We start from the raw sequence: 27,142 nt of genomic DNA, 5'->3' as shown, positions 1-27,142 counted from the left end.
AAAACTAAATGCATGCTCTTCAACCGATTGCTGCCCGCACCTGCCCGCCCGCCCAGCATCACAACTCTGAGCGCTTCTGACTTAGAATATGTGGACAACTACAAATACCTAGGTGTCTGGTTACACTGTAAACTCTCCTTACAGACTCATATTAAGCATCTCCAATCCAAAATTCAATCTAGAATCGGCTTCCTATTTCACAACAAAACATCCTTCACTCATGCTGCCAAACATACCCTCGTAAAACTGACTATACTATCGATCCTTGACTTGGTGATGTCATTTACAAAATATCCTCCAACACTCTACTCAGCAAACTGGATGCAGTCTATCACAGTGCCATCCGTTTCGTCACCAAAGCCCCATATACTACCCACCACTGCGACCTGTATGCTCTTCTGCTGGCCCTCGCTTCATATTCGTCACCAAACCCACTGGCTCCAGGTCATCTATAATTCTTTGCTAGGTAAAGCCCCGCCTTATCTCAACTCACTGGTCACCATAGCAGCACCCACCCATAGCACGCGCTCCAGCAGGTATATCTCACTGGTCAGCCCCAAAGCCAATTCATCCTTTGGCCGCCTTTCCTTCCAGTTCACTGCTGCCAATGACTGGAACAAATTGCAAAAATCACTGAAGCTGGAGACTCATATCTCCCTCACTAACTTTAAGCATCAGCTGTCAGAGCATCTTACAGATCATTGTACCTGTACATAGCTCATCTGTAAATAGTCCATCCAACTACCTCATCCCCATCTATTTATATACATATTTTTTTGCTCCTTTGCACCCCAGTATCTCTACTCTATCTTCTGCACATCTATCACTCCAGTGTTTATTTGCTAAATTGTAATTATTTTGCCACTACGGCCTATTTATTGCCTTACCTCCCTAATTTTACTTAATTTGCACACACTGTATATAGACTTTTCTATTATGTTATTGACTGTACGTTTGTTTATTCCATGTGTAACTCAGTGTTGTTGTTTGTGTCACACTGCTTTGCTTTATCTTGGCCAGGTCGCAGTTGTAAATGAGAACTTGTTCTCAACTGGCTTACCTGGTTAAATAAAGGTGAAATAAAGAAATTAAAAAATACTGTGAAGTAGCATTGTATCTGGTCAAACACAATTTTTTCAAAAAGTTTACAAAGGGTCAGCATTGAGTCTTATGGAATGGAAAGAGTTAAAGGCCAGCAACACTCTATTATCCAGTCAACCACGAAAGAACACCATATATAGATTCTACAGACCCTACTAAGTACTCCCAACCCCACTTTTACATTGGCAAAAAAAAAATAAATCTCTACAGCACAACATTGTAAATATACCATGAAAGTTTGATTTTTCAACAGTGGTTACAATATCCCCCCCAAAAATTATTATGTCTTGCAATTGCATATAACCACCATAAAGAATTGCCATTGATTACACATTTATATCTTTTGAATGAGTTATCGACATTGCAAAGTTTTGGAATGTGGACTTTTATTTTGAAGGTTTTGTCATTACCATACAAAGTGACATCATTTGTGCTGCAGACAGGAAAGTTGTTACTAACACAACCTTGAATCTGCTATTCAGATCTTAGCACAGGCATTTGATTTTGTAAATACTACAATGCTGCAAATTCTGTTACATTTCTGATATTTTGTTAATATTCAGAGCATATTGTTAGAATCTCTGATTGTTAAACTCTCTATCTAATTTGACTATAGCTGTATTATGCATACCACAGTAAGTAAAGTGTAATGTGTTCAATAGAATGGTCGAGAATCTGAGGTGATTTAAAACATCCAGCTTTAAATGCTTTTAATGTCATATTGAATATGACATTAAAACTGTTATTTGTTATAGAATAACAAATGTCTTGGATTAAGTGTTTTTATCCTGACAAACTAGAGGGTGGCTAAATTCCCCTTGAAATGCCATTGGAGTAACTCAACACAGATTGCATCCAATACTTTAAAAAGTCTTTTTTTTGTCATCATTTTTACATCTTAGTAATTTAGCAGATGTTCTTATGCAGAGCGACTTACAGTTAATGCATTCATTTTATGATAGCTAGGTGAGACAAACACATATCACAGTCATAGTAAGTATTGAATTGACATGACGGACTTTGCAATTTTACAGGTACTGGTATTTAAGTGGCCAAAATCTATCCTTACCTATCTATCCAAAATCTATCCTTACCTTAAAAATGTCAACTTTGACTTATCCCCTTAGTTCCAATATCTCTGCCCCACAATGGCAGATCCTAACAAGGTAAAGTTCTTATTGTTAAGAAGAGTCTTTCTGAGTATTTAGAGGGGATCTACACTGTCTGAGACACGTATTTTCATTCTCTAATGCCGAAGTTTGACAAAATACGGAGAATATGCTTTTTCTGTGTACATGCATGACTTGAAGCATAATAATTATATTAAAAGCCGCTCACGCCCATCTTTGTTCTATCCAAATCCAGAATTGTTCAACTCAGGTCATGTGTTGTCTTAATTTATTATTTAATTATGGTCTGTTGAAAGATAAAGATGTTAAAAAAAATGTTACTGGTTGCAATTTTCTTCTCTGTACTGTGATTGTGTCTGAAGTTAAATGTATTATTCATCATTGGACTGTAAGGTGAAGCCAGTTTTCAGGAGAACTCCTTGAGGAAGTGCAGGTGGAAGTTCTTCAGGCGTTTCAGTACCTCTTCCATGGTCTCCACTGGGGTCATGACACACAGTCTGCAGAGAGAGACGAGAACAAATCAGTGGGGAAGTGAAACCATTTAAATAGAATGATGAGGCTAATGCTATGCTGCCCTGTTCATTTGCATAGGATGAGTACTGGATATGGAGCCATTGACTACTGGAGTGTGATGTTTTATGGTGACATTTCTATGTCCAGAAGCTGTTGCCAGAGAGACAGAGAGAGGATTGTACCTGATGTGGTGAGTGCCTTCCGTCTGTCCATACTCACACCCTGGTCCCACACACACTCCTGCCTCCTCTAGTAACCGTTTACAGTACCACAGGTCAGGCTGCATCCCCACCACCTGCAATGGAAAACGCAGAAATATAAGAGATCAAATCATTAACTCCAGAGTATCTAGAATTAATCAGATGTTGAATCACGTTTTTCCTCCAAAAAGTGAATGTCTCTTGAAATGCCCATATGACAAACAACAGTAGTCATTCTAGTGCTCTACCTAACCATACAGTGTACTATTTGCCCCATGACTAACCTTGGCCTTCTCAATGGCTGCTTGGGGTAGATACAGCCGGGGGAATACGAAAGCTCCTCCCATCATCGGCTGACAGCTGATCCCTGGGATATTGTTCAGAACCTCTGGGACCCAGTTCATGTTATGGACCAGCATGGCCTGGATAGCCTGGGTCTCCTGGTGGAGATGGGAGAGAAGATGGAAAAGAAGTACAGGGGGAGAGCATATTGTATGGGACACTGAGGTGCCGTTGTGAATAGGGAAAGGAATAAAGTTGTTTGATTTTGATGAACTATTTCTTATTTTAGAGACATCAATGATTGCAGCGCACTATCATTAAACTACTTATGACTAAATGTTACATGGCATATGCAATCTATTAAGCCTAACGTCATACTGTAGTTGGTGATCTATTTTGATGGGTCTCACCTGGGCGTAGACCGGGTATGAGGGGTCCCCTGGCCTGGGAGGGTTAGCCATGAGCTCCAGGGCTAGCTGACCAGTCACAGGGGCACAGATGTCAGTGGAGAAGATGGTGTAGGCGTACCTCATGACGGCGGGGTCAAGGTTCACCAGCTCCACGTACCCCCCGCGTAGCCCACACCTGTGCAGGGAGAAGAGACACATACAGAGTAGTGGTCAAACACTGGCCTGCTGGTTTCAGTACAGGCTTTTACACCATAGGAAGCCTGAAGTGGATCTCATAGGGAACTGCCAGCTATTTTATTTTGTCACTATTGAGTTTGTGTTGGCAGCTCATACATTGTCTAAGATGGCACTAATCCATGTTTGCTCTAACGCTCATGCTGAAGGAATTTGAACATTCTAAAGAAGTAGTGGGCTAGTAGCTAATGACTTAATTAAGTAGTTACATAGCTAATGGGGTAATACGAGCCAGATCATTGTAGAGTACAGTAGGCTACAGGATGTGTGAATCTGTTAATCAATTGCCATAGACAGACAGTGCTGCTGTACAGTACTCACTCTCCCATGAAGCCTTTGGATGCTGAGTGGAAAGAGGCCAGCTCCACTGTGTGAGAGAGAGGAGGCCCCATCTCAGACAGAACCTTCTTATAGGAGACAAACTCACTGCCCTCCCCGAACAAACTTTCCTGATACACCTGTGGATCGAATGAAACAGCGAGGGGTACGTGGAAGACAGAACAACAACTCACTACATAGTCAAAGAGAAGTGAAATATTTGTGATTGAAAATAAGCAATTTGCCAGGAGAAAGTACAGACAGGAAATCACCTCATCAGCCATGAGGAAGAGCCTCTCCTCAGCAGCGAATCGGATCACCTCTTCAATACACTTCCTGCTCTGAACATGACCTAGCAACAACAAAACAAATGAGACTATCCATAAATACTGCTGGGGTAACTTGGCCTGCAAAAAGGTTTACTTTACATTCTTCATACATTCTTCAAATAGTGGGGTACTACTGTATCGACCATCATGGAACCGGAACAACTCGTTACCTGTAGGATTCCCCGGGTTGATGACATACAGGGCAACTGTGTTGCAGACACCCTTAGAGGCCTGTAGTGCTCTGCGTAGCTCCTCCACCTCCATTGCCCAACCCTGCTCCTCATCTAGGTAGTAGGGAACAACGGCTGCACCGAGCGTTTGCAACGCACTTTTGAAAGCAGTGTAGCTGGGCACAGCGGTCAGCACACCTGTCTGGAGTGAGGCCTGATTGTGGACCAACAGCTTCAGAACCAGCTAAAGAAAAAAAACAGAAAATAGAGAGTGAAAGATGAATGAGACAGACACGATGATGAAGATGATTATTATTATGACCATGGTTATGATGGTGAAGATGATTCTCACCATTAAAGACCTCTGGGAGCCAGATGTCATGAAGATATTCTCGGGGGACGATGGTACACCACCATCTCGGCGAGAGATGAAGTTGGACACACTGCACTGTATATAAGAGATACCATCAGAGAGCGTGTATGAGCCTGATAAGATAGAGAAGAAGAAAAAAGAGATGCATATCAAATATAAACACAGGTAAACACACATCACATGCACACTGAACAAAAATATAAATGCAACATGTAAAGTGTTGGTCCCATGTTTCATGAGCTGAAATAAAAGATCCCAGAAAATGTCCATATGCACAAATAGCTTATTTCTCTCAAATGTTGTGCACAAATTTGTTTACATCCCTGTTAGTGAGAATATCTTCTTTGCCAAGATAATCCATCCAACTGACAGGTGTGGCATATCAAGAAGCTGATTAAACAGCATGATCATTACACAGATGCACCTTGTGCTGGGGACAATAAAGGGCCACTAAAATGCCTCAGATGTTGCAATCTTTGAGGTAGCGTTCAATTGGCATGCTGACTGCAGGAATGCCCACCAGAGCCGTTGCCAGAGAATTGAATGTTAATTTCTCTTCCATAAGCCGCTTCCAATGTCATGGTAAATAATTTGGCAGTAAGTCCAACCAGCCTCACAACCACAGACCAGGTGTAATCACACCAGGACAGGACCTCCACATCCGGCTTCTTCACCTGCGGGATCGTCTGAGACCAGCCACCCAGACAGCTGATAAAAATATGGGTTTGCACAACCGAATCATTTCTGCACAAACTGTCAAAAATTGTCTCAGGGAAGCTCATCTGTGTTCTCGTTGTCCTCACCAGGGTTTGACCTGACTGCAGTTCGCCGTCGTAACCGACTTCAGTGGGCAAATGCTCACCTTCAACGGCCACTGGAACGCTGGAGAAGTGTGCTCTTCACGGATGATTCCCGATTTCAACTGTACCGGGCAGATGGCAGACAGCGTGTATGGCGGAGTGTGGGCGAGCGATTTGCTGATGTCAGTGTGGTGAACAGTGTGCCCCATGGGGCCGGTGTGGTTATGATATGGGCAGGCATAAGCTACGGACAATGAACACAATAGCATTTTATCTTTGGCAATTTTAATGCACAGAGATACTGTGACGAGAACCTGAGGCCCATTGTCGTGCCCTTCATCTGCTGCCATCACCTCATGTTTCAGCATGATAATACACGGCCCCATGTCGCAAGGATCTGTACACAATTTCTGGAAGCTGAAAATGTCTGAGTTCTTCCATGGCCTGCATACTCACCAGACATGTCACCCATTGTGCATTTTCGGGATGCTCTGGATTGACGTGTACGACAGCGTGTTCCAGTTCCGGCCAATATCCATTAACTTCAGGAGTGGGACAACATTCCACAGGCCACAATCAATAGCCTGATCAACTCTATGGAAATGAGATGTGTCGCGCTGCATAAGGAAAATAGTGGTCACACCAGACTCTGACTGGTTTTCTGATCCACGCCCTTCCATTTTTTTAAGGATCTGTGACTAATAGATGCATATCTGTATTCCCAGTCATGTGAAATCCATAGATTAGATTATTTCAGTATCAATTGTAACTCTATAAAATCTTTGAAATTGTTACATGCTGTGTTTTTTATATTTGTATTTATATTTTTGTACATTGACAGTCATGATGATCGGCCACCTTAGTACATTCAAAAAACGTAACACTTTCAAACTGTAGACATACTGTAATGTATTTCCATAGGCCCAATTGCAGTCCTCCTTACCTACACTCCCCCCATCACATGCGCTCAGTAGGCTTCGGGCTCTCTGTTTAACGTCCACTGGCAGTTTATCACTTTGGACCAGCTCAGGGTAGAAGCAGGCTGCAAGAACCTGGCACACACACGTGCACGTATGCGTACACACACACAAAGGTGTAAAGAGAAAGAGTTAACAAATACAACTTAGATATATGTTTTATTTAACCTTTATTTTACTAAGCAAGTCAGTTAAGAACAAATTCTTATTTACAATGACGGCCTACACAGGCCAAACCTGGGCGACGCTTGGCCAATTGTGCGCCGCCCTATGGGACTCCCATTCACGGCCGGTTGTGATTCAGCCTGGATTCAAACCAGGGTGTCTGTAGTGATGCCTCTTGCACTGAGATGCAGTGCCTTATACCGCTGTGCTACTCCGGAGCAAACAGGCAGGATTAACAGGCGACACTCAGACAGAAACAAAGGTTAGAATGACATTACCTGTCGGACGAAAGTCAAGGGTTTGAGCCCTCCTCTGTGTGGGTCTCCCCAACTGACGTCTATCACATCCATATAGGGCTTCCTCACTCCCTATCAGAAACAGATTACATACTCTAGTGTAAATCAATGGATATTCATTAGTATACTATATTGTGTTTCACATGAAAATGCACTTCATTGCATGGACCATAATATTTATGAACAACGCCGGTTTCTATCGGAGGTAAATAAAGGACGACCCACGCTACTTCCTGTTTAGATTTTTTTTTTAACATGTAATTTCGTTTTCAGCTATGGATAGACATATAACTAGCTGTAATGGAACGCCATCTCTTTACTAACAGGTAGGCTGTTAAAATCAAGACTCACATAACTATCGACAGTGCATTGTGCTTTTGGGGTTGATATAACGTTACACCTGTGGTTCCCAACTGTTGTTGTGGGGAGATGGCACTGGGCGCGGGCGGTTGGGCTCCAACGCCTGTGCCAGCCACATTCCAGTCTGTACATGGTGGGCCCGCACTGGCTAGCTGCAACACGGTTTTGATGTCGGTGCGAGTGTCGGTTTGCCATTCTGGAATTCGACCGCTTTGCCTCCCCGGAGCTGGCGATGAGGTTCTCCGTGTTCAGCTCCAGCCAAGCTGGAGAGTTTCGGCTAGCACTGAGGCACAGTAGCGGAAGCGGCCGTAGTGTGGTAAGACATACTGCACTGTAACGTCTAGCTACCTAGCTAGGTATCTTGACACATGTAATGCCATGCAAACAATTGTATGCGTTGACATAATAAATTGCACACACAACATTGTTCTGTTGGTTTGAGCAATGTCAGTTTAGAGAATTTTTTTGGGGGACATGGCTACTGAATTGGAATCTTGTTTAATCAAATTACACAGTAATTCCATTGCTGGGAAACGATGTCGTGTGATTTTTACAATCATCTGTCCTTGTGTCTATCTGAACAAAGGAATAACCGTACTAAATAGGAGACAGTATGTTCTCTCTCTCCCTCTATAGTCAACTTTGGACACACCTATTCATTCAAGGGTTTTTGTTTATTTGTATTATTTTCTACATTGTAGAATATATCCATATATGTCTTCCTCACTCCCTATCAGAAACAGATTACATACTGTAGTGTAAGTCAATGGATATTCATTTGTATACTATATTGTGTTTCACATGACAATGCACTTCATTACATGCACAAGTGAACATGGATCTAGCTGTTCAATGTCTGAAATAATATAACATGATGCATGTGACTTCAGTATTAAGGTCGCTAACATCAGGTCAGCTCTGTGGCTGAACTATTAGATCTTACCTGTGTGAGTTCTGTTCTGGGTTGCTTGTCTCACCAAGGGCTCCAGCTCTGTCTGTTTGATGCTCCTCACCTTGGGGCAGATCTATCTCAGGCAGAGAAGAGACAATCCTCTTCCCACACCTTCTGGTCCTCTCAGACAGAACAGTATCTGATGAGATGTTGACCTTTTGGCTTGTCCACATCTATGGCTCCCTACTGTTCTTTTCTCCTGCTGTTGCTGAGGAAGTGAGTGGGAGTGAAGCTCCAAATTTGTGAGAAGGCGGTGCTCCTTCAATCGACCTTCAGCTGGAATATACGTCATCAATCTGGTTTCAGACCTCCTGTACAGTACTTAAAAAAAAAATAATACTTTGTTTTTATTGTAGGAACACAAAGTACAAATAAAGTAAAATAACAAAAAAGATCTGGCAGTTACAGTGCACGTCATACCTTCATCATCATATTAGTTACATTGACATCTTTGAATTAGACCTTTTTCAAGTACGAAACCCTTTTTTCCCCAGTATTCCTGACCTCTCTCCTGTTGTTCTTAAAGCGAAGGTCATACGCTCCATGTGGTGTATTTCTTCTACAATGTCTATCCATTGTGTCACTGTGGGAGGGTCTTTTTGTAGCCATTTCCTAGTGATAGCCTTTTTACTGGCTGCCAGTAGGACCTTCAAGAGGTACTTTTCTCTATTGTTTAAGTTATCAGGTATTTCACCCAAGTACAAAGAAATTAATGTTTGTTCTATGCCAAATCCCATTATTTTTCCAAAGTTAGATCTTATTTCTCCCCAGTAAGTTTCGATTGCGGGGCAAGTCCAAAAGATATGAGAGTGATCCACCCTCAATAGACCGCATTCTCTCCAACAAGGGTGTGGTGAGCCAGTCTGTTTTGATTTCAGTTTAGGTGTTATGAAGAAACGTATAACATTTTTCCAACAGGATTCTCTCCATGATCTTGAGTTGGAGCTTTGTTGAGTCTCTAATATGTTCAACCATGTTTCATCAGTTATTTCAATGTTAAGTTCCTCCTCCCATTTCTGTTTAACATAGTTTGTAGAATGTTTCTTTGAGGATTGAATACCCAAGTAGAGATTTGAAATAGTTTTTTTGTTACTCCCCAAGTTGTATGCGTTAGTGAATACTTGGATTAATTTTGGAGGTGCTCGAGGGTCAGTCACTTATATCTCCCTTAAGAAATAGTGTCGAACTTGTAGGTATCTGTAAAAATCTTGTTTATCCAAGCCATGTTTTTTACTTAGGTCCTGGAAGTTATCTAGGTCCCCATTCCTTATAATTGTACTGAATGATGTGATGCCTTTCTGCGTCCATTGTTTAAATCTGCTGTCCTGAGTTGCTGGGGTCGTATGCGGGCCAACTCAGCAGTTTGATCTCTCTGTCTAAATTATTTTGCTTAACTACCCTAAACCATGTCTTCAGAGAGAAATTAATCCACTGATTTTGTCTATTGTATATTTCTATTACCATGTCCTTATTTCCCAAAACTGACTTTATGGGTGTCTCTGTATGGGTGTCTCTGTCAAAGTAGTCTCCATGTCTTTCCATTTGGATTCGTATTCTGAATTGCACCAACACACCAGAGGTCTCATTGGGCTGACACATAATAATATTTTAGTTTTGGTAAGGCCATACCCCCCCTGTTGTTTGGTAATTGTAATGTTGTATATGTAATTCTTGGTCTCTTACTGTTCCAGATAAACCTTGATATCCGTTTATCCCATTCTCTAAACTGTTTAGGTGGGATTTCTATGGGCAGTGATTGGAACAAATACAGTAACCTTGGCAGGATGTACATTTTGATTGTTTAAATTCTACTACTAATATCTAAGGGAAGTGAATTCTACCTGTCTAGGTCATAATATATTTTCTTGTTGATGTGATCGTAATTCATGCAATAAAGTTTGGGTGTATCTTTTGGTAGATATACTCCAAGATATTTAATGGATGAAGAGGTCCAGTGGAAGTTATACCTACTCTTCAGCTCTTCCTGTGGGGTATAATTATATACTAGGGCTTGGGTCTTGTGTACGTTAAGCACATACCCTGAATATGTTCCAAATGTTTGTAAAACATCCATCAATCTAGGTACACTTGAGCCTGGACATGAATACAGTGTTTTGATGCACTGTATCACTTCTTTGTTGAAACCAAATCTTTCCATAATTTGGTATAGGTAATCCCATCCCACTGAATCAAATGCTTTTTCTGCATCTAGACTGATTAATATTGCACTTGTCTTATTCTGAGTAATGTGGTCCATGACATGTAGTGTTCTCCTTATGTTGTCCTGTGTCTGCCTATTTTATATGAAACCAGTTTGATCTCCGTCAATCAATTCTGGGATTATGTTCTCTATTCTTTTGGCTATTATTGATGCATATAGTTTATAATCTGTGTTAAGAATTGCGATAGGTCTATATGAACTGCATTCCTTCTTATCTTTACCCTCTTTTGAGATGACAGATATGATGGCCTCTCTCCATGACGGGAGTCCCCCCCTTGCAGAGTCCAGTTAAAACAGGCCTTAAGTAGAGGTGTTAGTTGTTCTCTGAAGGTCTTGAACCATTCTGAAGGGAAGACATCAATGCCTGGAGACTTGTTTAGTTTTAGATGAGATATTGTTTAGAAATTTCTTCAGTGGTTATTTCTAAAGCTAGTCTATCATGTTGCTCTGTCCCAGTTGAGGGGAGATCAAGTGAGTTCAAAAAGTGCTCTATTGTCTGTGCATCTGCATTTTCTGGTTGCTTGTACAGATTTGTATAATATTATTCAAATGCATTCTGTATTTCATCTAATTTGCAAGTGATCTTTTTTGGGGGGTCTTTTTATTTTGAAAATGTGTTTGCTTGTTGTTTCCTGAGTCTCCATGCTAGTAATTTGGTTGCCTTTGAGCCTGCTTCATAATATCGTTGTTTCAGGAACCTAAGCTTTTTCTCTACTTCTTCTCTATAAATCTATAAATCTGGTCAATTTCCTGTTTTACCTTTTGAATCTCTCGTAATATAAGAGGGTCTTTGTATTGACTATGAGATCGTTCTAAGTTTCTTAGGGTTTCATGTAATTTCAGCAGTTTCTGTGCTTTAATCATTTTCTTGAGAGATGATGTGGCTATGATCTTTCCTTAGCTGCATCCCACAATGTAGCAGGAGATACTTCCCCATTATCATTATTCTCCAGATAGATGTTCAATTCTGTCTTTATTGATTCCTTGAATGCTGGATCATTCAGCATGCTTGTATTAAGTCTCCATATAGTATTTATTGGTTTGCTATCAAGGTGTAGAGTAAGGTAAACTCCATTATGATCTGATAAGTCGCTCTGCCCGATCCTACAATCCTTAAGCCTGTGTCTATCTGCACTGTACATAAAAAAGTTGTCTAACCTGGAGAATTCCGTGTGGCAGGCGGAGTAAAAAGTATATTCCTTATCGGTCTTGTGGGTGTCCCGCCATACATCGAGCAGTCATAGATCCTGCAATATCCTATTGATCTTTTTGGCAACTAGACTCATTTTCCTATTTTGATTTGTGCTGTCCAATTTTGAGTTTAGAATTGTGTTAAAATCCCCTCCACAGATAAGAGTGCCAGAGGTTTCTGTGGCAATTAAATCAAACACCTTCCCGTAGAAGACCATGTCACTCCCTGGGGGTGCGTATACATTAAATAATATAACTTCCTTTTTATCCAGTTTACATTTAACAAGTATAAATCTACCCTAGTCTTTTATTTCTGACAAACTCAAAATTAACTGAATTTGGGATCAAGATTGCAACTCTTCTACCCATTTTGTAAGAAGAAAAAAAAGTATTCCTATATCCCATTTTCTTGGGTTCAGGAGTGGATAAGTGAGTTTCCTGCCAGAATAGTATATCATCTCTCTCCCGTTTCATCTTTGCTATTACCTTACTTCTCTTGATGGCACTCCCCAGTCCGTTTACATTGAGACTTATGACCTTAAATTCCCGATGATGCATCAATATAAATAAAAAAACATGTGCACCATATGTGCCTGCTTATCATGAATGTAAAATCAAGAACAATGATAAAGTAAACCAAAGTGGGAAAATACTTTGGTATTTGGACTCCCAAGTCAGAGGACTGTCTCTTGCCTCTGGGGTTTGAGGGGATGAGCCTGTCCGTAGGAGGGGCCCCTCGCTCAGATATGAAAATGCGTGACGTAGTCACAAACAAGACCTGGTGGAACCTAAAATAATAAGGGCGCCTATTTCGTCGCTTAATTACAAGTGAAAACTATATCGGTCATGCGTGCATATCATGAATCCTCCCCTTAATATGCCCTTCTGTCGCCCCGTTGTCAATGTGTCATTAATCCTTAGCTAATATATATATGTTATTAACGTGACGCTACTTAGTGTGTTCATAAAGAACACATACTTTTGGCTACTCACCCTTGTTCAGCATTGGGGGAAAATAGGGGAGATATTTTACCTATTGCAATGTTAACCTTAACAACCCAACGTCTTAACAGCTTGCGGTAACTATTAATTCTGTTAAATCCAATTCAGTGTCTTCCATCTTCGCGTTGGAAATGCCTGAGTCTCTCTCGGATGTGAACGTCCTCTCGCCGAGGTGGTTTCCCTCTTTCTTCATGACTCAGCTTGTCGACAACGATCCATGGAAGAGCCTGCTCGAGTCTTTCCACCGGTGATGTCGCCTTTCTCCTGGCGGTATACTCCACTGGAATGCCCCTTGACTTCAGGTCCTCAGCCGCCTCGTCTGCATGCTCGTATGTAACCGGGCCATTTTTCCAGAAATACCCGCATTTTTGCCGGGAATGGTGTTTGGAAGCGAATACCCTTCTCTTTAAGTGCTTTCTTAATGGGGGTGTATTCTTTCCTTCTTTTCAGTTTCTCTCCCACGTAGTCATGATCAAAGAACACTCGTTAACAGGCTTTTTCCAGGTTGCATGTAAGACTTTCTCTTTGACTGAGAATGTTAGGAACCGTATTACTATGGATCTTGGTGGGGCGCCGCTGGGGGTTTTGAGGCCAGAGCTCAGTGTGCTCTCTCCATTCCCAGGTCAGTGCCGTCTTCAAGTATGTCCTTGAATCGACCCTCCACCAAGTTGGGCATAGTCTTTTTCTGCGCCCTCTACTACGTTATAAAGTCTAATTTTGTTTCGACGTGAGAAACCTTTGAGTTCTGTCACTTTTGCCTGTAGTGCGTGTTGGCTTTTCAGTGACTGTTCAAGTATTTCCTTGACTGCGAAGTTCCATGTGTCCGTTTCCCCAATGCGCTGTTCTGCGTCCCCCATTCTTGTAGATATGCTGTGAAGTTCTGATTTGTTTTCTTCAAGTTTATGGTTAGTGTCCTTCTTGAACTCATTTAGTTATTTTCTTACATCTTCTCAAAGTTCCTCTCGTAAGCCTGTGAGCGCCTCTCGCAATTCCTCCTTTATCACCTCACGAAATTAGGGTTATTTTGCTGCTGCTATCTTATTTGCGCTATCATTAGCCATCTCGGGTTTATCGACGATTATATCTTCTGCTGTCTTGTTACGGGCTGTTGTTGCGACATTTTCCCCTTTTCCATAAGTTATTATAATGCTCAGAGTAAATTCTTGAATTTAGGGGAGGAAATACCCAACCGATGTTATGAGGATTCTGTGTATGTGATTGAATATTATCTGCTGTTGGCTTGTGTGGATGTATGTGTTATGCAACATAGCTGACTTGAAACATTGTTAACAGTTTCAGGGCCATGGGCCTTTCTCATGATGGAAAAATACAGAATAACATGAAGACAGGAACTGTGCAATGAGTTGGGGGGGCACATTCAGAACGTAGTGCTGCGAGAACAAATGGTCTTTTGTTAGATAACAGGAGCCAGGTGCGAGATAACGGTATCGAACATGAGCGCATAGATATTCTACACAGCAAGTTACATCTATCAACTGGAGCGCCCGGGGGCCGGGACCAGCTCTGCGCCAACAATCAACGATAGGCTGGGTGAGTCTAAACCACGCCCAGTCTCTACTCTGTGACAGGCCGGCTCGGAAGCAGGAACTACCTCGGTCAGAGTATATTATAATAACTTTGTCAGGAACAAGTCAGTTCTCTGTTCTACCCTGCGTGGTGTTACAGTGAACCCGTATATACGAAAATTGCATTTACTACTTATTGCTTAGCTAATAAAAAATACATAGCATACAATCGGTGACTCATTGTCATATTTATCCTGATACCAGATTGAATTGACGCAACCCTAACAATGTGCAGTATGAAAAACTAGGCAGCCATTTCCTAAGTTGCGTCACCGGAAAGCCCCATGTACAGAACTTTTTGGGACGTGTATTGAATCAATGTTTGATAATGTGTTATTCCCATAAGTGTTTATTAACATGCCAAAAAAAACTCTTATAGTGCCCTTGAGACTGAGACAAGAGACCACACAAAACAGCTCCCAGTGATATTATGTGGGTGGTTATTCATTCTCACTCACTCATTTATTTCACCATTGTTAATTTTCCTTGCCACCTTTCACCCTGTCATCATCCTTCCTTATTCCCACCATCTCCTTCTCACAGATTTTAATAGTGAAATATCGTCTATTAGATGTTTTTAAAATCCATGGGAATGATTGCAAGAAGGCAATATTACAGTAGTGAATGCAGACCAACACATGACAATCTCAGTTCTGTGAATAATCACATATGATAAAGGTCCGTTACATCCGAAATTTTTAAACAGACATCATGTCCTAAAGGCATAGTCTGTTGGAATTTTCCAGGTTTATGTAGTTTGATCTAATTTTTGTTTCTCTCTTTGCTGGATCTGTAGTGAAGGCGTTATTATTTTATTTGCCTCACTTCAAATATAATTGTTTGTTTTTCCCCTTAGTATAATAATAGACTATTATTATACTAACAACATTAATTCACGTTGCATTAATTAACACCTTGCTCAAAGGCTCGCTCTCGGACCATAATATTTATGAACAACGCCGGTTTATATCGGAGGTAAATAAAGGACGACCCACGCTACTTCCTGTTTGGATTTCTTTCTTTTTTTAAACATGTCATTTCGGTTTTAGCTATAGATAGACATATAACTAGCTGTAATGGAACGCCATCTCTTTACTAACAGGTAGGCTGTTAAAATCAAGACTCACATAACTATCGACAGTGCATTGTGCTTTTGGGGTTGATATAACGTTACACCTGTGGTTCCCAACTGTTGTTGTGGGGAGATGGCACTGAGCGCGGGCGGTTGGGCTCCAACGCCTGTGCCAGCCACATTCCAGTCTGTACATGGTGGGCCCGCACTGGCTAGCTGCAACACGGTTTTGATGTCGGTGCGAGTGTCGGTTTGCCATTCTGGAATTCGACCGCTTTGCCTCCCCGGAGCTGGCGATGAGGTTCTCCGTGTTCAGCTTAGTATGGACCCCAGCAAAGCTGGAGAGTTTCGGCTAGCACTGAGGCACAGTAGCGGAAGCGGCCGTAGTGTGGTAAGACATACTGCACTGTAACGTCTAGCTACCTAGCTATACATCTTGACACATGTAATGCCATGCAAACAATTGTATGCGTTGACATAATAAATTGCACACACAACATTGTTCTGTTGGTTTGAGCAATGTCAGTTTAGAGACATTTTTTTGGACATAGCTACTGAATTGGAATCTTGTTTAATCAAATGACACAGTAATTCCATTGCTGGGAAACTTTGTCGTGTGATTTTTTTTTACAATCATCTGTCCTTGTGTCTATCTGAACAATGGAAGAACCGTACTAAATAGGAGACAGTATGTTCTCTCTCCCTCTCTATAGTCAAAAGTTGACACACCTATTCATCCCAGGGTTTTTGTTTATTTATATTATTTTCTACATTATAGAATAAGTGAATACATCAAAACTATGAAATAACACATATGGAATCATGTAGTAACCCAAAAAGTTTTCAAAAAATAAAATATTTTATATTTGAGATTCTGCAAAGTACCCACCCTTTGCACACTCTCAACCAGCTTTGAGGTAGTCACCTGGAATGCATTTCAATTAACAGCTGCGCCTTGTTAAAAGTTAAGTTGTGGAATTTCTTTCCTTCTTAATGCGTTTGAGCCAATCAGTTGTGTTGTGACAAGATAGAGCAATCTTTTGTATATCACCCCTATTTGGTAAAAGACCAAGTCCATAATATGGCAAGAACAGCTCAAACAAGCAAAGAGGAATGACAGTCCATCATTACTTCAAGACCTGAAGGTCAGTCAATCCGCAAGAACTTTGAAAGTTTCTTCAAGTGCAGTTGCAAAAACCATCAAGCGCTGTGATGAAACTGGCTCTCATGAGGACCGCCACAGGAAAGGAAGAGCCAGAATTACCTCTGCTGCAGAGGATAAGTTCATTAGAGTTATCAGCCTCAGAAATTGCAGCCCAAATAAATGCTTCAAGTAATAGACACATCTCAACATCAACTGTTCAGAAGAGTCTGCGTGAATCAGGCCTTCATGGTCCAATTGCTGCAAAGAAACCACTACTAAAGAACACCAATAATAAGAAGAGACTTGCTTGGGCCAAGAAACATGAGCAATGGACATTAGACCATGGAAATCTGTCCTTTGGTCTGATGAGTCCAAATTTGAGATTTTTGGTTGTAACCGCTGTGTATTTGTGAGACGCAGAGTAGGTGAACGGGTGATCTCTTCATACGTGGTTCCCACCGTGATGCATGGAGGAGGTGGTGTGATGACGTGGGGGTGCTTTGCTCATGACACTGTCAGTGATTTATTTAGAATTCAAGGTATACTTAACCAGCATGACTACCACAGCATTCTGCAGCAATACGCCATCCCATCAGGTTTGTGCTTAGTGGGACTATCATTTGTTTTCCAACAGGACAATGACCCAAAACACCTCCAGGCTATGTACGGGCTATTTGACCAAGAAGGAGAGTGGATGATGTGCTGCATCAGATGACCTGGCCTCCACAATCACCCGACCTCAACAGAGTGAAGGGAAAGCAGCTAACAAGTGATCATCATACAGTTGAAGTCAGAAGTTTACATACACCTTAGCGAAATACATTTAAACTCAGTTTTTCACAATTCCTGACATTTAATCCTAGTAAAAATTCCCTGTCTTAGGTCAGTTAGGAACACCACTTCATTTTAATAATGTGAAATGTCAGAATAATAGTAGAGAGAATTATTTATTTCAGCTTTTATTGATTTCATCACATTTCCAGTGGGTCAGAAGTTTACATACACTCAATTAGTATTTGGTCGCATTGCCTTGAAATTGTTTAACTTGGGTCAAACGTTTTGGGTAGCCTTCCACAAGCTTCCCACAATAAGTTGGGTGAATTTTGGCCCATTCCTCCTGACAGAGCTGGTGTAATGGAGTCAGGTTTGTAGGCGTCCTTGCTTGCACACACTTTTTCAGTTTTACCCACACACATTGTCCATAGGCCCGCTTGGAGGCTTAGGGCTTTGTGCATGGCCCAGCTCCAAGCTACCCTCTGAGCTTGGTGTTGCTCTTTCCACACCCCCGGCCATCTTTGGGGCCCAGCCCCCGCAGAGCCCCCCCCTTGTGCGCCACCCCCGGCCACGTGGGATGGGGGCTTGCGTTCCCCTCCTCCAAACATAACAATGGTCATTATGGCCAAACAGTTCCATTTTTGTTTCATCAGACCAGAGGACATTTCTCCAAAAAGTACAATCTTTGTCCCCATGTGCAGTTACAAACCGTATTCTGGCTTTTTTATGGCGGTTTTTGAGCAGTGGCTTCTTCCTTGTTGAGCGGCCTTTCAGGTTATGTCGATATAGGACTTGTTTTACAGTGGATATAGATACTTTTGTACCCGTTTCCTCCAGCATCTTCACAAGGTCCTTTGCTGTTGTTCTGGGATTGTTTTGCACTTTTTGCACCAAAGTGCGTTCATCTCTTGGAGGCAGAACGCGTCTCCTTCCTGAGTTGTATGACGGCTGCGTGGTCCCATGGTGTTTATACTTGCGTACTATTGTTTGTACAGATGAACATGGTATTTTCAGGCGTTTGGAAATTGCTCCCAAGGATGAACTAGACTTGTGGAGGTCTACATTTTTTTCTGAGGTCTTGGCTGATTTCTTTTGATTTTCCCATGATGTCAAGCAAAGAGGCACTGAGTTTGAAGGCAGGCCTTGAAATACATCCACATGTACACCTCCAATTGACTCAAATGATGTCAATTAGCCTATCAGAAGCTTCTAAAGCCATGACATAATTTTCTGGAATTTTCCAAGCTGTTTAAAGGCACAGTCAACTTAGTGTATGTAAACTTCTGACCCACTGGATTTGTGATACAGTGAAATAAATTACTTGTGTAAATTGTAAACAATTTTTTGGAAAATTACTTGTGTCATGCACAAAGTAGATGTCCTAACCGACTTGCCAAAACTATAGTTTATTAACAAGAAATTTGTGGAGTGGTTGAAAAACTAGTTTTAATCACTCCAACCTAAGCGTATGTAAACTTCCGACTTCAACTGTATGTGGGAACTCCTTCAAGACCGTTGGAAAAGCATTCCATGCTACTTTGAAGAATCAAAAATCTAAAATATATTTTGATTTGTTTAACACTTTTTTGGTTACTACATGATTCCATATGTGTTATTTCATAGTTTGTTTTCACTATTATTCTACAATGTAGAAAATAGTCAAATTAAAGAAAACCCCTTGAATGAGTAGGTGTGTCCAAACTATATATTTTTTTCACAGTTCATTGCAGAGTTTGACTTGCGCTCTGTGCAGTATGAGGTGAAGTCTCCACGCCTTCACGAGATTCATTTGGCAACGCCCCCTCACGACTGCATCCGCTTCAACTTCTGCTGCGATCTGGAGGCTGAGCAGTGGGCCACAGTGGTGATGTCATCCCTAAGAGAGGCACACAGAGGTCAGCGGGCATGGCAGTCTTTCTCTATTCTAGTTTGCTTGTTTAGCTGCATTCCTGTCTTGTTGTGTCTTAGAAGTCTCCTCCTAGAACCCCATACTGTGGCTAATACAATAGAATGCTCTCTCACAATTGACCGTTCTTTCTCTTTCACTGTAGTTGCTGCAAATAGTTCCCCACATCCTCTGGATGACCGACAGAAGCACACCGCTGCAGTAGCTCTAGAACAGCGCAGCACAGCCTCCTTACCACTCACTGGTAAGTGCACTCATGCTTCCTCCACTCTCTCTTTTTCTACCATACTTGCATGGCAACATACAGTACATTTATGCATTTTTGTATAGTATTAGTAATTTAACCTGTTTTCTCTCTGAAGAGGAGCTGCGCCTGGAGCTTGCCCGGGCAATCGAAGCAGGCGACAGCCAGGCTGCTGCTCAGCATGCGTCTGCTCTGGCTCACCAGAAGGCGGTGCTCACCATCCAACTGTCTGAGAAGAGTTACGCAGAAGGAGAGATACGGTGAGAAGAAGTAACAGGCAGTTTAGGGAGGAATTAAGATAAGTTGTCCAACAGAACAAGGAGCATTTGTGTTAACGGTGCCATGTCTGTATTGCAGTTTGTCTGTGGCAGTGGAGGACATTTCCTCTTCCTGTTGCGTCACAGTGAAAGTTTTCCCACACATGACCGTCGCAGCACTCAAGCAGCAGGTCAGATAAAAACTTCTGTGGTCTTCTGTTTGCTTGAGTACTTGGGCTACATTGGCAAATGTAAATGTTCACAAATCTCTCTTCTCTGTCTGTGCATTTCTATCAGGTGTTTCTGGAGTATGGCTTCCACCCTCGCGTGCAGCGCTGGGTGATAGGGCAGTGTTTGTGCACAGAGCCCAGGTCCCTGGCCTCGTATGGGGTCCAGAGGGATGGGGACATGGCCTACCTCTACCTGATCTCAGCCCGCCATGCCCACCTCAACCGTCAGCTGTTCCAGCAGGACCAGGAGGGCGCCCTCCTCACCCCACCTCCGCCTACCAGCAACGGCTCTACGTCCCAGGACTGGAGGGGCTACAGCACCCTGCCCTCCAGGCTAAGCCACAACTCCCAGGGTAAGTTTGTGCACACACCCACAGAGACAGACGCACCCACACACACAGCAGTGCACATACTAATAGCCGCGAGAAGTAAATTGAAATAATTTTGCCAAAATTAGGCTATAAAAATGATATTACTCGTCTGAACAGACATAAATAAAATAATAATAAATACTACACCAGAGAGCATAATTTAGCTACAGAGGATAAATGGCTTTAAAAAAATAGCAGTGGATTAAGTTTTATTACACGTACTTACTCGGGAAGGCCACAATTTGGGCAGCACACACACCAAATATAGAACAGCTTGTTGCATTGTGGCCATAGATATGATCCATAGAAGGATTTTGGAACCTCTTACCCTGGCACTTTGACTGTTAAACTCATGGGTACACTAGCAATGGCTGCCAGTCCTGATTTAAATGGGAACTGGCATCTATGGATTATATTTATATGGTTGGTTGCGGTTTCTGTTAGGAAATATTTACAATTCAGACATTGGAGAAATGTGCCTGTCATCCCATATGCAATGGGTGAGTAACCTATTAAGGCTACTACCATTCCAGTGTTTAATTGCTATATTGTAATTACTTCGCCACCATGGCCTATTTATTGCCTCTTATCCTACCTCATTTGCACATGCTGTTTATAGATTTTTCTACTGTATTATTGATTGTATGTTTGTTTATTCCATGTGTAACTGTGTTGTTGTATGTGTCGAACTGCTTTGCTTCATCTTGGCCAGGTCGCAGTTGCAAATGAGAACTTGTTCTCAACTAGCCTACCTGGTTAAATAAAATAAATAAAAAGGCATCCACCCATGCAGCCAGCGTACATCAATAAATTAGTGTACATCAATAAATTAGTGATATTGGCCAAATGAGCCACATTTAATGTCCTTAAAAGCAGCCTATAACAAATGACAAAAACACTATTCCTTGTGTTTCGATGTGTAGCATATGCTAAATTTTATAGCCAATTCTTTTTTAAATTGGTTTTTACATTCCTAAAAAAATAATTGTGTACCTTATGTTTCAGCTGTCAGAGATTTGAGCACCAAATGCATCAGGGCATTTTATGAATAGACTACTGGATTATACAAAAAAACACTTCATGACCAAAAGTACAGTGCATTCGGAAAGAATTCAAACCTTGACTTTTTACACATTTTGTTACGTTACAGCCTTACTGTAAAATGTATTGAATTCTTTTTTTCTTTTTTCTCAATCAACACACAATACCCCATAACGACAAAGCAAAGAGAGGTTTTTAGAATTTCTTCCACATTTATTGTGGACCACTCAAGGACATTCAGAGACTTGTCCCGAAGCGTCTTGCGTTGTCTTGGCTGTGTGCTTGGGGTTGTTGTCCTACTGGAAGGTGAACCTTCGCCCCAGTCTGAGGCCCTGGAGCAGATTTTCATCAAGGATCTCTCTGTGCTTTGCTCCATTCATCTTTCCCTCGATCCTGACTAGTCTCCCAGTCCCTGCCACTGAAAAACATCCCCACAGCATGATGCTGCCACCACCCTGCTTCACCGTAGAGATGGTTCCAGGTTTCCTCCTGACGTGACGCTTGGCATGCAAGCCAAAGAGTTCAATCTTGGTTTCATCAGACCAGAGAATCTTGTTTCTCATGGTCTGAGAGTTTTGGCAGTGTCCTTTTGGCAAACTCCAAGTAGGCTGTCATGTGCCTTTTACTGAGGCGTGGCTTCCGTCTGGCCACTCCATCATCAAGGCCTGATTGGTGCAGTGCTGCTGGAAAGTTATCCCATCTTCACAGAGGCACTCTGGAGCTCTGTCAGAGTGACCATCGGGTTCTTGGTCACCTCCCTGACCAAGGCCCTTCTCCCCCGATTGCTCAGTTTGACTGGGCGGCCAGCTGTAGGAAGAGTCTTGGTGGTCTTGTGTGGTTGCCGTACCAGGTGATGATACAGCCCGACAGGATGCTCTCAATTGTGCATCTGTAAAAGTTTGTGGGTCTTAGGGGCCAAGTCGAATTTCTTCAGCCTCCTGATGTAGAAGAGACGCTATTGCGCCTTCTTCACCACACTGTGGACCATTTCAGATTGATTGGACATGATTTGGAAAGGCACACACCTGTCTTTATAAGGTTCCACAGTTGACAGTGCATGTCAGAGCAAAAACCAACCCATGAGGTTGAAGGAATTGCCTGTAGAGCTCTGAGACAGGATTGTGGAAGGGAAACAAAACATTTCTGCAGCATTGAAGGTCCCCAAGAACACAATGGCCTCCATCATTCTTAAATGGAAGAAGTTTGGAACGACCAAAAATCTTTCTAGAGCTGGCCGCCCGGCCAAACTGAGCAATCGGGGGAGATGGTCCTTCTGACAGAGCGCCAGAGTTTGTCTGTGGAGATGGGAGAACCTTCCAGAAGGACAACCATCTCTGCAGCACTCCACCAATCAGGCCTTTATGGTGGCGTGACCAGACGGAATCCACTCAGTAAAAGGCACCACACAGCCCGCTTGGAGTTTGCCAAAAACAACCTAAAGGACTCTCAGACCATGAGAAAAAAGATTGAACTCTTTGGCCTGAATACCAAGTGTCACACCTGGAGGAAACCTGGCACCATCCCTACGCTGAAGCATAGTCGTGGCAGAATCATTCTTTGACGATGTTTTTCAGCGCCAAGGGACTGGAAGACTAGTCAGGATTGAGGGAAAGATGAACGGAGCAAAGTACAGAGAGATCCTTGATGAAAACCTGCTCCAGAGCGCTCAAGACCTCAGACTGGAGCGAAGGTTCACCTTCCAACAGGACAACGGCCCTAAACACACAGCAAACACAACGCAAGAGTGGCTTTCGGACAAGTCTCTGAATGTCCTTGAGTGGCCCGGCCAGAACTCGGACTTGAACTCGATCGAACATCTCTGGAGAGACCTGAAAATACATTGGCTTGCGAAAGTATTCACCCCCCTTGTCATGTTTCCTATTTTGTTGCCTTACAACCTGGAATTAAAATTGAGTTTTGGGGGGGTTTGTATGATTTGATTTACACAACATGCCTACCACTTTGAAGATGCAAAATATTATTTGTGAAACAAACAAGACGACAAAAAAACAGAACTTGAGCGTGCATAACTATTCACCCCCAAAAGTCAATACTTTGTAGAGCCACCTTTTGCAGCAATTACAGCTGCACGTCTGTTGGGGTGTGTCTCTATAAGCTTGGCACATCTAGCCACTGGGATGTTTGCACATTCTTCAAGGCAAAACTGCTCCAGCTCCTTCAAGTTGGATGGGTTCCGCTGGTGTACAGCAATCTTTAAGTCATACCACAGATTCTCAATTGGATTGAGGTCTGGGCTTTGACTAAGCCATTACAAGACATTGGAATCCTAAATGTTTCCCCTTAAACCACTCGAGTGTTGCTTTAGCAGTATGCTTAGGGTCATTGTCCTGCTGGAAGGTGAACCTCCGTCCCAGTCTCAAATCTCTGGAAGATCTCATTCCTTCAATTCTGACCAGTTTCCCAGTCCCTGCCGATGGAAAAACATCCCCACAGCATGATGCTGCCACCACCATGCTTCACTGTGGGGATGGTGTTCTCGGGGTGATGAGAGGTGCTGGGTTTGCGCCAGACATAGCGGTTTCCTTGATGGCCAAAAAGCTCCATTTGTCTCATCTGACCAGAGTACCTTCTTCTATATGTTTGGGGAGTCTCCCACATGCCTTTTGGCGAACACCAAACGCGGTTGCTTATTTATTTCTTTAAGCAATGGCTTTTTTTTTGGCCACTCTTCCGTAAAGCCCAGCTCTGTGGAGAGTACGGCTTAAAGTGGTCCTAAGGACAGATACTCCAATCTCCGCTGTGGAGCTTTGCAGCTCCTTCAGGGTTATCTTTGGTCTCTTTGTTGCCTCTCTGATTAATGCCCTCCTTGCCTGGTCCGTGAGTTTTGGTGGGCGGCCCTCTTGGCAGGTTTGTTGTGGTGCCATATTCTTTCCATTTTTTAAATAATGGATTTAAATGGCGCTCCGTGGGATGTTCAAAGTTTCAGATTTTTTTTTATAACCCAACCCTGATCTGTACTTCTCCACAACTTTGTCCCTGACCTGTTTGGATGTCTTCATGGTGCCGCTAGCTTGGTGGTACCCCTTGCTTAGTGGTGTTGCAGACTCTGGGGCCTTTCAGAACAGGTGTATATATACACTGAGATCATATGACAGATCTTGTGACATTTAGATTGCACACAGGTGGTCTTTATTTAACTAATTATGTGACTTCTGAAGGTAATTGGTTGCACCAGATCTTATTTAGGGACTTCATCATAGCAAAGGGGGTGAATACAAACACCACTTTCCGTTTTTTAATTATTTTTTTTACATTTTTGAAATACGTTTTTTTTCTTCATATCACCACCAATTTGGACTATTTTTGTGTATGTCGATTTACATGAAATCTATTTAAGTTACAGGTTGTAACGCAACAAAATAGGAAAAACACCAAGGGGGATGAATACTTTTGCAAGGCACTGTAGCGACGCTCCCCATCCAACCTGACAGAGCTTGAGAGGATCTGCAGAGAAAAATTGGAGAAACTCCCCAAATACTGGTGTGCCAAGCTTGTAGCGTCATACCCAAGAAGACTCAAGGCTTTAATCGCTGTAAAAGGTGCTTCAACAAAGTACTGAGTAAGGGGTCTGAATACTTATGTAAATGTCATATTTCAGTTTATTTTTTATAAATGTGCCAAAATTTCTAAAGACCTGTTTTTGCTTTGTCATTATGGGTTATTGTGTGTAGATTGATGAGGAAAAACAATTTAATCCATTTTAGAATAAAGCTGTGGAAAAAGTCAAGGGGTCTGAATACTTTCCGAATGCACTGTATATGGAAGTACAATTAACAAAAATATAAACACAACATGTAAAGTGTTGGTCCCATGTTTCATGAGCTGAAATAAAAGAAACAAGACATTTTCCATATGCACAAAAAGCTTATTTCTCTCAAATATTGTGCACAAATTTGTTAACATCCATGTTAGTGAGCAGTTCTTCTTTGCCAAGATAATCCATCCACCTGACAGGTGTGGCATATCAAGAAGCTGATCAAACATGATCATTACACAGGTGCACCTTGTGCTGGGGACAATAAAAGGCCGCTCTAAAATGTGCAGTTTTATCACAACACAATGCCACAGATGTTTTGAAGGAGCGAGTGCAATTGGCATGCTGACTGCAGGAATGCCCACCCGAGCCGTTTCCAGATAATTTAATGTTAATTTTTCTACCATAAGCCGCTTCCAACATCGTTTGAGAATTTAGCAGTACATCCAACCGGCCTGACAATCGCAGATCATGTGTAACCACGCTAGCCCAGGACCCGGGCAGCTGATGAAACTGTGGGTTTGCACAACCTGTCAGAAAACGTCTCAGGGAAGTTAATCTGCGTGCTCATCGCCTCACCAGGGTCTTGACCTGACTGCTCCCCTTCGATGGCCACTGGCACGCTGGAGAAGTGTGCTCTTCACAGATGAATCCCGGTTTCAACTGTACCGGGCAAAGGGCAGACACCGTGTATGGCATTGTGTGGGCAAACAGAGTGCCCCCCCCCCATGGTGGGGTTATGGTATCGGCAGGCATAAACTACGGACAACAAACATAATTGCATTTTATCGATGGCAATTTGAATGCACAGAGATACCGTGTCGAGATCCTGAGGCCCATTGTCGTGCCATTTATCCACCAGCATCACCTCATGTTTCAGTATGATAATGCACAGCCCCATGTCGCAAGGATCTGTACACATTTCCTGGAAGCTGAAAATGTCCCAGTTCTTCCATGGCCTGCATACTCACCAGACGTGTCACCCATTGAGCATGTTTGGGATTCTCCGGATCAACGTGTACGACAGCGTGTTCCAGTTCCCGTCAACATCCTGCAATTTCGCACATCCATTGAATAGGAGTGGGACAACATTCCACAATCAACAGCCTTATCAACTCTATGCGAAGGAGATGTGTCCTGCTGCATAAGGTAAATGGTCACACCAGATACTGACTGGTCTTCTGATCCAAGCCCCCTACCTTTTTTAAAAAGTATCTGTGACCAACAGATGCATATCTGTATTCCCAGTCATGTGAAATCCATAGATCTGGGCCTAATAAAATAATTTAAATAGACTGATTTCCTTTCCATCTTGCATTTATATGTTTCTTCAGTGTAGTTTAGTGCATCTCCAATCCATTGTTAAATCTAGAATCGGCATCCTATTTCGCAACAAAGCCTCCTTCACTCATGCTGTTTTACCCTCGTAAAACTGACTATCCTACCGATCCTTGACTTCAGCTGTGTCATTTACAAAATAGCCGCCAACATTCTACTCAGCCAATATGATGTAGTCTATCACAGTGCCATCCGTTATGTCACCAAAGCCCCATATACTACCCACCACTGCGACCTGTATGCTCTCGTTGGCTGGTCCTCGCTACATATTCGTCGCCAAACCCACTGGCTCCAGGTCATCTATAAGTCTTTGCTAGGTAAAGCTCCGCCTTATCTCAGCTCACTGGTCACCATAGCAACACCCACCCGTAGCACACGCT

General features: G+C 42.4%; 2 protein-coding genes across 8 annotated transcripts in view; one reads left to right on the top strand and one right to left on the bottom strand.

Moving 5' to 3' along the window:
- Positions 1–2,482: 2,482 nt before the first annotated feature.
- Positions 2,483–14,734, bottom strand: LOC139550630 (alanine aminotransferase 2-like). Of its 2 annotated transcripts, none has more exons than XM_071361639.1 (11): positions 8,602–14,734; positions 7,281–7,370; positions 6,804–6,912; positions 5,040–5,173; positions 4,688–4,931; positions 4,461–4,540; positions 4,192–4,328; positions 3,637–3,811; positions 3,229–3,384; positions 2,927–3,039; positions 2,483–2,728 (listed from the first exon to the last, which is right to left on the bottom strand). In XM_071361639.1, the coding sequence occupies exons 2-11, from the start codon at positions 7,350–7,352 to the stop codon at positions 2,638–2,640; spliced, it is 1,311 nt and encodes a 436-aa protein (XP_071217740.1). In that variant the 5' UTR covers positions 7,353–7,370; positions 8,602–14,734; the 3' UTR covers positions 2,483–2,637. The 2 variants fall into 2 exon arrangements, with proteins under 2 accessions (XP_071217740.1, XP_071217739.1); XM_071361638.1 differs by lacking the exon at positions 8,602–14,734 and adding an exon at positions 7,650–8,216.
- The window catches only part of LOC139550631 (ranBP-type and C3HC4-type zinc finger-containing protein 1-like), a 22,415-nt gene continuing 2,730 nt past the window's right edge, over positions 7,458–27,142 (top strand). Inside the window, exons 1-7 of one of the 6 annotated variants that reach the window (XM_071361640.1) lie at positions 7,458–7,680; positions 15,670–16,073; positions 19,321–19,495; positions 19,652–19,750; positions 19,869–20,010; positions 20,108–20,198; positions 20,305–20,590. In XM_071361640.1, the coding sequence (XP_071217741.1) occupies positions 15,816–16,073; positions 19,321–19,495; positions 19,652–19,750; positions 19,869–20,010; positions 20,108–20,198; positions 20,305–20,590 (1,051 nt within the window). In that variant the 5' untranslated portion in view covers positions 7,458–7,680; positions 15,670–15,815. Of the gene's footprint in view, positions 7,681–15,388; positions 16,074–17,460; positions 17,616–19,320; positions 19,496–19,651; positions 19,751–19,868; positions 20,011–20,107; positions 20,199–20,304; positions 20,591–27,142 lie in introns of those variants that run through there. The other 5 variants (XM_071361643.1, XM_071361642.1, XM_071361641.1 and 2 more) reach the window with 5 other exon arrangements.

This window comes from Salvelinus alpinus, chromosome 23 (genome assembly GCF_045679555.1).
Source record: "Salvelinus alpinus chromosome 23, SLU_Salpinus.1, whole genome shotgun sequence".
NCBI lineage: Eukaryota > Metazoa > Chordata > Actinopteri > Salmoniformes > Salmonidae > Salvelinus > Salvelinus alpinus.
The sequence above is the reverse complement of the archived record's forward strand: the minus strand, read 5'-3'. Positions and strand labels throughout refer to the sequence as shown.

Bases quoted from the DNA above. Each gene is read 5' to 3' on its own strand.
- LOC139550630 (XM_071361638.1), bottom strand. From the start codon at position 7,853: ATGGCAAACCGACACTCGCACCGACATCAAAACCGTGTTGCAGCTAGC. The intron at 7,371-7,649 runs GTGAGTCTTGAT...TGTTTCTGATAG, and splicing joins AATGCACTGTCGATAGTTAT to GGAGTGAGGAAGCCCTATAT. The intron at 4,932-5,039 runs GTGAGAATCATC...TTTTTTCTTTAG, and splicing joins GCTCCCAGAGGTCTTTAATG to CTGGTTCTGAAGCTGTTGGT.